Source organism: Bison bison, unplaced genomic scaffold (assembly GCF_000754665.1).
Source record: "Bison bison bison isolate TAMUID 2011002044 unplaced genomic scaffold, Bison_UMD1.0 scf7180017864535, whole genome shotgun sequence".
NCBI classification, from domain to species: domain Eukaryota; kingdom Metazoa; phylum Chordata; class Mammalia; order Artiodactyla; family Bovidae; genus Bison; species Bison bison.
The window spans coordinates 1,950,466-1,961,478 of record NW_011495084.1 but is presented as its reverse complement, the minus strand read 5'-3'; the positions used below and the strand labels follow the sequence as shown (position 1 = coordinate 1,961,478).

Genomic DNA, 11,013 nt, shown 5'->3' with positions numbered 1-11,013 from the left:
GAACAGTCTTATGGACTCTGTGGGAGAGGGAGAGGGTGGGAAGATTTGGGAGAATGGCATTGAAACATGTGAAATGTCATGTATGAAACGAGATGCCAGTCCAGGTTCAATGCACGATGCTGGATGCTTAGGGCTGGTGCACTGGGACGACCCAGAGGGATGGTATGGGGAGGGAGGAGGGAGGAGGGTTCAGGATGGGGAACACATGTATACCTGTGGTGGATTCATTTTGATATTTGGCAAAACTGATACAATTGTGTAAGGTTTAGAAATAAAATAAAATTAAATAGAAAAAAAAAAAAAAAAGAAATTAGTCCCAGACACTCAATGAATGGTTGTTGAATTGATCAACTTTTGAATTGACCTTAATAACTTTTAACTTAAGCATATAAAGTATGATTAATAGAAAAGAAAAGAAATCTTCAATTTAAATTTTCCTATTTTATCTTTTATTGGTATAGCTTATGGGTCACTCCTGAAATATATTCCAGTATAATACCAAATGGACTTTTACCTTTGTGGTTTGCTGTACTGTGCTTAGTCGCTCAGTCATATCCAACTCTTTGCAACTCCATGGACTGTAGCCTGCCAGGCTCCTCTGTCCATGGGATTTGCCAGGCAATAATACTGGAGTGGGTTGCCATTTCCTTCTCCAGGGGATCTTCCCGACACAGGGATCAAACTCGGGTCTCCTGCTTCACAGGCAGATTCTTTACTATCTGAACCACCATGGGAAGAGGGAGGTGCCACTTTGAGGACACTGAATCCAGGAACAGACCTAAGCTGAGAGTAAGAGAAAGATAGGACTCTTACTTTAGCAACTTAAATGAGAGGCTTGATGTAGCATGCATGATCAGTTCCCACCATGGGAAGATTTATTATTTAAATCTTCAAAATGAGCATATAATCAAGCATATTTAATCATGTTATTTTTCAAAACATCTTCTTCAAACTGTCCTTTAAAAGTTATCTTCTACACTTCAGTTTATTTAAAATTAAGCAATATATTTTAGCAACTGATTTCCTAACCCCATCCTTGGTAGTTTAGAGGAAAAATATAACAATATTTCTGTTATGTTTCAACAGTCTCTATAGTTGTGTCTCAGTTCAGTTCAGTTCAGTCACTCAGTCGTGTCTGACTCTTTGTGACCCCATGAATCGCAGCACACCAGGCCTCCCTGTCCATCACCAACTCCCGGAGTTCACTCAGACTAACGTCCATCGAGTCAGTGATGCCATCCAGCCATCTCATATAGTTGTGTCTAGAATCATACTTAGTAATAATATGTTCTTTCTAGGAAGTAACCTGTTGGGGTTGGCGTTCTGAGAGTGTTACTTCAGTAAAAGGATCCATACAAAATAATTATTATTTACTCATATTTCAGATGGACAAAAAGAATCCAAGTGGTAAAGTGGTTCAACCAAGACCTCATAGTTCCCAAATTATATTAAAAGGCTCAAACACAGGTCCACTAGTCAGCAAAACCTGTATGCTTACTGTAACATCATTCTAGACTCAGATTTTACCCTCCATTCTTTCCGTTTCACCTAAGTGTTAACATGAACCTGTAGTGGATATGTTGTTCTGTATACCAGTTCCGAGAATCTCTCACTTTACTTGTCTTTGCTCTTGAATCTCTGTAGTTCCAAATTATGACTGTGTATCAGCAACACATTCCAACATGCATACCTTCCAGTGTTCAAGGAAAAGATATTGTCATCTCAGTGTTGTGGAATTTTGAAAACTGTTTTTAAAGTATCACCTAGATTCAGGAAATAACTATATACATCATTTTTATTACATATTTGAGAGCTAGAACTGTAAATAATGGTAAACATTTTTACCAAAGGGTTTTTTTAATAAAACCAGATATAGAAGTTTTATTACTTGATAAACAAGGAATGCCAAATTTAAAACTTCTGAATAAAAATGATTGCCTTATCTTTTCTACAGCAACCTCCTCCAACCCATCCAAAAAAATAGGAGGGATTTTTAGATCAAATCATCAGGATAATTGATCCAGACCTGTTTCACTTTGTGATAGGGAACTTCTGTCTTAGCAATGAAAATTTATTGTCCTATCTGCAATGAAAGAATTGATATTCTTAATGTTCTTACACATTCTTTTTTTATGTGAACATTTTAGGTGTATCAATATATGCATGAAACGATAACTGTTAATGGCTGTCCCGAATTCCGTGCCAGGGCCACAGCAAAGGTAAGACTTGAGTAACTTTAAAAATATACTTAACCCCAGTGATCTAGTAATTGATTGTGCGCGTGTGTGTTTCAGGTATTCTCGTGTGTACACTGTAAGAGAATTTAGACATCAGTGGCAGCCCAGAGTCTAGAACCAGTACTACTTCCCAGGTAAAAATCCTAATGGAAAAATTGAACGTTTCTGCTGCTTCTGTAGCTTAAGAAAGGAGAATGACTTCATTAAACTCACTAAATGTTCATTTGGCACAAGCAAATCTACTGGTTCATCGTATGAAATACTTCTTGGTTTTCTGACACATTCTTCTGATCCAAAAGAACCTGTTCACTATTCAATGCATGGAAATTTATTTGCACAAGTCTAAAGGTTTGACTCAAGCTAGACATGGCAAGAACTCACCTGATACCCACTGATGGAGGATTTTTCCATGTACTACTCAGCAGAGCAGCTGAACGAATATGATATTGACCTAAAGGGAAGGCTTGTCGGCTGTTGTGGTAGAGACTACATTTGCTCTTGAAAAACTCCAATCCAGAGATTGCAGAGACCCTATGAATGAAAATGTTACAGCAGTAGGATCATGAGATTATATGGAAAATAGACCATAGGAAATAACAGTTTTAACCTAAAATTACTACTGCAGTTCTTATTTTATAAGTGCAGAAATGTTATAGTAGATATACATTTGCTTTTTAAAAGCTTTTCTCTTTCTAATAATATATAAGAAATAACTGTTGGAAATAATCAGAATTTTCCATTTAATTCTTTTGTGTTACATCACCTCTTACTTGGTTTCTCTCCTGACTTTTAAGTTTTCATTCTGTAACTGAATACTGTAGACTTGTGACTATTTTTTCGTTTTTGTTTTTTAATTTTTTTTAACCCAGGCACAAAAAGGGTATTATTATCATTACATCATGCTTTGCTTGTACTGAAGTGAAACACACACAGAAAAATGATCCCTACATGGTTTAATTAAGGGGAAAGTGAATTATGTAGTTTTTTACCATTCTCATTTCTTATTCATGTAGAACAGCAGGATAGCAGCATAATGTTGCAATAGCACAATATTTTCTGGTTGTTTCTGGGCTGTCTGCATTGCATCCATGTCAGCCATTAAAACCTATGCATGACAACAGGGTTTGCATGAGCAAATGCATGTAGCTAAAAACAAGCCATTATTTCCATTTCATTCACTATCTTTCACTAAATGCAGACAGTAGCATAATGCTAAGTTGATGTGTTAATGCTGTGTGTGAAAAAGAATGTACAGTTTTTGGGAATCAGTATTTTCACAGTGTTGAGTAAATCGCTTTATAATAGACATCTAACCAGCTGTGGTTAAGGCAGGTTACTGGAGGTGGAAAATAAGAAGCAGGCAATATTCTTACTTTATTTCAATGGAAGGGAGGGGGTGAAAACTAATGGTAAGTTATTTCTTTAACTTATTTTTTAAAACTAATATATATGAGTTTTAAAATAAACGTATGTCCATATTAAATTGTATTTTGTACATCTAGGTATAAAACCATGGACTTCTCATTTTACCTACATTGCTAGAGTAGTTGAAATATCAATTTTAAATATAAGGGGAAAAAAACCTGTGCCAGATAAGAGGACCTCTCATAATAATATGGAATACTGATGTGGAATAATTATAATCTGTTTGAATCTATTATTTTGTTTTAGCTTTTTTTCTTTTAGGCATTTTCAATTTAGGAAAAAAGTAGTAAATTTGTTAAGCCAGTGGTTACAGTGCTCCTTGGTGTATTGAGTTATTATTTATGAACATTTATCAGGTGTCGCTAGTGGTAAAGGAACCGGCCACCAATTCAGGAGACATAAGAGATGCAGGTTCGATCCCTGGATCAGGAAGATTCTCTGGAGGAGGGCATGGCAATCCACTCCGGTATTCTTGCCTAGAGAACCCCATGTGTTGACCCCATGTGTGTCCATAGGGTCACAGAGTCAGACACAATTGAAGCTACTTCATGTATGCACAAGCACCAAGTTAGACTGTGTAATACAAAAAAGTGGAAGCCACAGTCTCAGCCCTTAAGGTGCTGGTGATCAGCACGTATATAATATATGCAATAATTGTAGTTTATGTACTGTATGTAGGCATTATATGCACCAAAGCTATTTGGAATCCAAGGATAGGAAGAATTGCATCTAACCAAGACCTCTGGGAAAGATTTTTATGAAAAAGGGAAAACTTTGTCATAATGGGTAAGATGTAGAACGGTGGAAATAGTTGGGCTGAGCTTTGCCAAAGAAAGGAATTATAAAGGACCCCACTCCAGTACTCTTGCCTGGAAAATCCCATGGATGGAGGAGCCTAGTGGGCTGCCGTCTGTGGGGTCGCACAGAGTCGGACACGACTGAAGCGACTTAGCAGCAGCAGCAGCAAATGAAGAAAGCCCCCTCCATCCCTTTTGTATTCTTTCTTTCACAGGAGAATGCTATAAAATAGGAGGAGTTGCCCGGTCTACGCACTGCAAATCGTGTGAATAGCCTTATTTCCCTCGTTTTATCACCAAATGATCATCTTTTCTTTCAGGCTACAGTTGCAGCTTTTGCAGCTAGTGAAGGCCATTCCCACCCTCGGGTAGTCGAACTGCCAAAGACAGATGAAGGCCTTGGTTTTAACGTGATGGGAGGAAAGGAGCAAAATTCTCCCATTTATATCTCTCGCATCATTCCTGGAGGGGTGGCTGAAAGACACGGAGGCCTCAAGAGAGGAGACCAGCTGCTATCAGTGAATGGAGTGGTATGTTCATAACATAATCAGAGGTTTTTCACTCTGAGTACATCCTCCCCTCCCCCATCGCTGTTATTGAATCGGTATTGAAATCCTAGAGCAAATCTTTATATTGTGTCCAAACAACTTCCTAAGCATTGATGGATATCAAACCTACAAAAGAGATAATTTTATAGCTTTGATTTACCATTTTGTCTTGTTCAGGGATAATAAAGAGGACCTCCTGGGAAAATCATCCCAAGATATTATTCCAGCTAGTAGAATTTTCCCCACATAATACTCTCATTGAATTAATACTTAAAAGAACATAATTTCAAGTTACTTTTATTCAAAGTTTGTTGTTATTCAGTCACTGAGTTGTGTCTGACTCTTTTGCAACTCCATGGACTGCAGCATACCAGACTCTCCTATCCTTCATCAGAGATATGAATGAATTTCCTCAAATTCATCTTTAATCTCAGAGTTTGCTCAAATTCATGTCCATTGAGTTATTCAAAGTTACTGTAGGCAAATATACACATTTAAAAAATAAAGCTAGAACTTTTACCCTATTTATTTTTCATTTTAATTATAGAAGAAGGATGCCTTTAATATGTATAATAATAACACACATGGAAAAGGCTAATGCACAGGTAATTCTTTAAGCCAAGTAAACAGCTACAGTAAAATAAAAATATATTAGCCCCTTTCCTGAAAAAAAAAAGGGGGGGAGTATCTATTCATTATATTTATCTTAGTTTTCACATGAAGTGAAAAGTATGAACATATATTTTTTCACAGTCTCAAATTCTTTGGATGCCATTACCTTTACATGTAATAATGAGTTGTTAATGAAATGGCTTCATGTGAAATGCATAATTCTTCCCTTCTACTTAAATCAAAAATAATAACCCAAAAGCAAAAATTTCAGAAGTATGAATAGAAACATATCAAAGCTTACTTTTCTTTTCACCTTGGATCTGTCTTCTAAGAACTTAAGGTTTAAAAAAATAAATTAGATTTGTGTTCTTTGTGGTATAGTGATTTCTGCTAAGGACATAATATCCAAAATAAATGCATTTGAAATGTGATATTTTGTTTATAGCCATGGAATAAATTCTTCTGTATTTATATCTTGCATTTTTTTGGCGTGACTAGTAGTTTTATAGAACCCCAAATTATTCAACTCTGCAGATCTCTCATGTACATCAAAATCACCAATCCATGAATATTTTATAACCCTTCAGCATTCCAATTCTAAAATTACCATTTCATTTACTTTTTTCTATGCAACAATGCTTTAAAATGAGCTTTTTTATTAACCTTTAGATAACTAGGACTTTTTCAAAGCATGTTTCAACTGATAATTTCATAGTTAAGTTTTCTAGGGGAGGACTCTAAAGCTAGGTCATACAATTATGTCACAAAGTAATCTGTGCCTCACTGTGTGAATTTATGATTTCTCTTATGTATTGGGTAGATCAAAGGAAGATATTTTTTTTTAAATATATAAAAAATATATATAAAAATATTTTTAAAAGATATATATTTTTAAAAGAACCAAAAATATATTCATAGTAAGTGTATTTATGTGAAGCTACAGAAAATTTATATTAAATCAATATTTAGTTGACTTCATTTAAGCTATCTGTCAAAAGGGCAAAAGAACCTTTGTTTAACCCATAAGTTTGTAGGGAACAGAGCTGTTGGCATTTAATAATCACTCCGCTATTCCTTGCAATGATCTGGGACTTTATCTGGCAGATTGCAGGCGCAATGGAATCAGACACATCAGACTCTACCACTCAATATCCATGGATTTGATAGATTGTTGTTGTTGTTCAGTCACCCAATCATGTCCAACTCTTTGCGACCCCATGGACTGCACCATGCCAGGCCTCCCTGGCCCTCACCATCTCCCAGAGTTTGCCCAAGTTCATGTCCATTGCATTGGTGATGCCATCCAGTCATCTCTTTCTCTGACATCCTCTTCTGCTTTCAGTCTTTCCCAGCATCAGGGACTTTTCCAGTGAGTTGGCTGTTTGCATCAGGTAACCAAAATACTGGAGCTTCAACTTCAGCATCAGTCCTTCCAATGAATATTCAGAGTTGATTTCCCTTGCTGTCCAAGGAACCCTCATGAGCCTTCCTAGTTTGAAATCATCAATTCTATGGCACTCTGCCTTCTTTACAGTCCAGCTCTCACAACCTTACATTACTACTGGGAAGACCATAGCCTTGACTATACAGAGCACACTGTCTAAGTTTGTCGTAGCTTTCCTGCTGAGAAGCGGTCGTTTTCTAATTTCATGGCTGCAGTCACCATCTGCAGTGATTTTAGAGCCCCCAGATAGGAAATCTGTCACTACTTCTACCTTTTCCCCTTCTATTTGCCATGAAGTAATGGGGCCAGATGCCATGATCTTAGTTTTTCTAATATTTAGTTTTAAGCCAGCTCTTTCACTCTCCTCCTTCACCCTCATCAAGAGGCTCTTTAGTTCCTCTTCGCTTTATGCCATTAGAGTGCTATGATCTGCATATCTAAGGTTGTTGATGTTTCTCCTGCCTATCTTGATTCCAGCTTGTGACTCATCCAGGCTAGCATTTCTCATGACTTCGCTCAGTTGTGCCCAACTCTTTACAAGCCCATGGACTGTAGCCCGCCAGGCTCCTATGTTCATGGAATTCTCCAGTCAAGAATAGTGGAGTGGATTGCCATTCCCTTCTCCAGGGGATATTCCCGACCCAGGGATTGAACCCAGGTATCCTATATTGCAGTCTGAGCCACCAGGGAAGCTCAATGTGTAGGTTAAATAAACAGGGTGACAGCAGGCAGGCCTGCCGTGCTCCCTTCTCAGTCCTGAGCCAATCAGTTGTTCCATACAGAGTTCTAACTGTTGCTTCTTAACTCACATACAGGTTTCTCAGGAGACAGGTAAGATGGTCTGGTATTCCCATCTCTTTAAGAGCTTTCCGCAGTTTGTTATGATCCACAGTCAAAGGCTTCAGCATAGTCGATGAAACAGAGGTAGATGTTTTTCTGGAATTCCCTTGGTTTTTCTATGATCCAACAAATGTTGGCAATTTGATCTCTGGTTCTTCTGCCTTTTTGAAACCCAGCTTGGGCATCTGGAAGTTCTTGGTTCATGTAATGCGGAAACCTAGCACACAAGATTTTAAGGATGACCTTACTAGCATGGGAGGTGAGTGCAATTGTCCGATGGTTAAAACATTCAAGTACGAAGATTGACCTCTTCCAGTCAGTAGAAAAGGATTTAGTTAATGGATTAATAACCCCTAAACTGAATTTCCTAATCTGAATAAGGCGAGCAGGGACTAATTTTAAGAGGTTGAATGAAAATTAAAATGAGGCAAAATGTCTGTTGAGAACTATCCTATGATAATTTGGTCACACACAAATTAAGTGTGTAAGTGTGGTTAGTGAAGAAACTTGAAGAGAGTTAGCAGTCCCCCTATGATATTGCTAATGCTAGTTATGTAACTTTTAAAGCAAAGTCTGCTGTCCATAAAAGCATATTTTAGCAAACATTTATTAGCAAAAAGGCATTAATAGACTCATACAACCTCTTCTGTTAAGTTTGATAACATCCTAGTTTGGTCCATTCAGATGTTTCAAACCCTGAAACCTTGAAACCTTGAAAAAAGGGTTTATTTGAGGCAGATGAAACAACATGCCAGAGCCAAGATTTTTGTTATAGTCAGCATCAGAAATTCTATTAAACTGGCAGTTGGAAATAAGAAGCTTTAGTGATCAAACTTACACCACTAATCTTTTGGTGCAAGCTGTGAGCCTCCTTACGATTTTTGCAACCTGGTCATGCAAAGGTGGGAAATATCTCCAGAATCTTTAGTATTCCACTTATAATTAAAACCTTTAATTTTGTTGATTAAGTTCCATTTATCATGCTAATTCATAAGTCACTAATTTTGCCAGTAAGAATCCATTTCTGACAAACTGTTGCTAATAAACAAAACATCCTTAAGATGGGTATAACAGAAGCTTTTGTAGTGCGACCAGCCTCTGGAGTACCTCTCTGATGTACTGTTTGCTGACCACCTAGACTGATTTAGGCTTCTCAATTTGTAATGTAAAATATTGCATATCTATAAAATCAAACTATGCATTATAAACTACCTATTTTAAAGTACCTAAAGGTAAGTTATATACATTTTAACAGCACCTAGTATTTATCAGGTATTCATCGAAAGGTAGTTTTCATTCTGTAAGTGAGAAATTTCATGACCCAGTGGGTTTCCAATTGTCAGCCAAAGTAGTTAATCCAATGCAATAACCCTGGGCTGCTAACACTGAATCCACAAGTCTTCTCAATATAAATAATTCCAGGCAGATAGCAGTATTTAATGGGAAAAAAAAATTGTTCTGTAATGGAAGGACCACAAAAGAGAAAATGTTAGCAAATGATCAATTTACACTTTAAAATAAAGTACCATTTGGGAAAATTAATATGGGATATTTTTAGAACATACCATCCTAAACTGAGAACAAATTCTGTAAGAGTGATTTGAATAGATGAAGCAAACCTTACTACTTCAGTATAAGTCTTCTGGAGAAAATTTCCTACTGTCCTACTTAAAAAGTAAGGAAATTGCTGCATGGACCTTTTAACATCTGAAAAGACACCTGAAAAGATGTATTAATTATGTATGTTTGTATTTATGCTCTACCTGTATTTAGGAAGGATATATCATGATTATCTGGGCTTCTGTGGTGGCTCAGATGGTAAGGATCCTCCTGAAGTGCAGGAGACCTGGGTTTGATCTGGATACCCACTCCACTGTTCTTACCTAGAGAATTCCATAGACAGAGGAGGCTACAGTCCAAGGAGTTGCAAGAGTTGGACATGACTGAACAACTACTTTTTTTTATCATGATATCAGTAATCCAAGTCTATGCCCCAAGCAGTAACGCTGAAGAAGCTGAAGTTGAACGGTTCTATGAAGACCTACAAGACCTTTTAGAACTAACACCCAAAAAAGATGTCCTTTTCATTATAGGGGACTGGAATGCAAAAGTAGGAAGTCAAGAAACACCTGGGGTAACAGGCAAATTTGGCCTTGGAATACAGAATGAAGCAGGGCAAAGACTAATAGAGTTTTGCCAGGAAAATGCACTGGTCATAGCAAACACCCTCTTCCAACAACTCAAGAGAAGACTCTACACATGGACATCACCAGATGGTCAACACTGAAATCAGATTGATTATATTCTTTGCAGCCAAAGATGGAGAAGCTCTATACAGTCAACCAAAACAAGACCAGGAGCTGACTGTGGCTCAGATCATGAACTCCTTATTGCCAAATTCAGACTTAAATTGAAGAAAGTAGGGAAACCACTAGACCATTCAGGTATGACCTAAATCAAATCCCTTATGATTATACAGTGGAAGTGAGAAATAAATTTAAGGGCCTAGATTTGATAGATAGAGTGCCTGATGAACTATGGAATGAGGTTCGTGAAGTTGTACAGGAGACAGGGATCAAGACCATTCCCATAGAAAAGAAATGCAAAAAAGCAAAATGGCTGTCTGGGGAGGCCTCACAAATAGCTGTGAAAAGAAGAGAAGCAAAAAGCAAAGGAGAAAAGGAAAGATATAAGCATCTGAATGCAGAGTTCCAAAGAATAGCAAGAAGAGATAAGAAAGCCTTCCTCAGTGATCAATGCAAAGAAATAGAGGAAAACATCAAAATGGGAAAGACTAGAGATCTCTTCAAGAAAATTAGAGATACCAAGGGAACATTTCATGCAAAGATGGGCTCAATAAAGGACAGAAATGGTATGGACCTAACAGAAGCAGAAGATACTAAGAAGAGATGGCAAGAATACACAGAGAACTGTACAAAAAAGATCTTCATGACCCAGATAATCACGATGGTGTGATCACTGACCTAAAGCCAGACATCCTAGAATGTGATGTCAAGTGGGCCTTAGGAAGCATCACTATGAACAAAGCTAGTGGAGGTGATGGAATTCCAGTGGAGCTATTTCAAATCCTGAAAGATGATGCTGTGAAA

The 11,013-nt window shown here is 37.3% G+C and overlaps 1 protein-coding gene across 1 annotated transcript in view; it reads left to right on the top strand.

Annotated features, from left to right (window-relative positions):
• Nucleotides 1-11,013, top strand: part of LIN7A (lin-7 homolog A (C. elegans)) — a 165,688-nt gene that overhangs the window by 105,065 nt on the left and 49,610 nt on the right. The window contains exons 6-7 of the mRNA XM_010832077.1: nucleotides 2,148-2,219; nucleotides 4,780-4,989. Of these exons, the coding sequence (XP_010830379.1) occupies nucleotides 2,148-2,219; nucleotides 4,780-4,989 (282 nt within the window). The remainder of the gene's footprint in view (nucleotides 1-2,147; nucleotides 2,220-4,779; nucleotides 4,990-11,013) is intronic.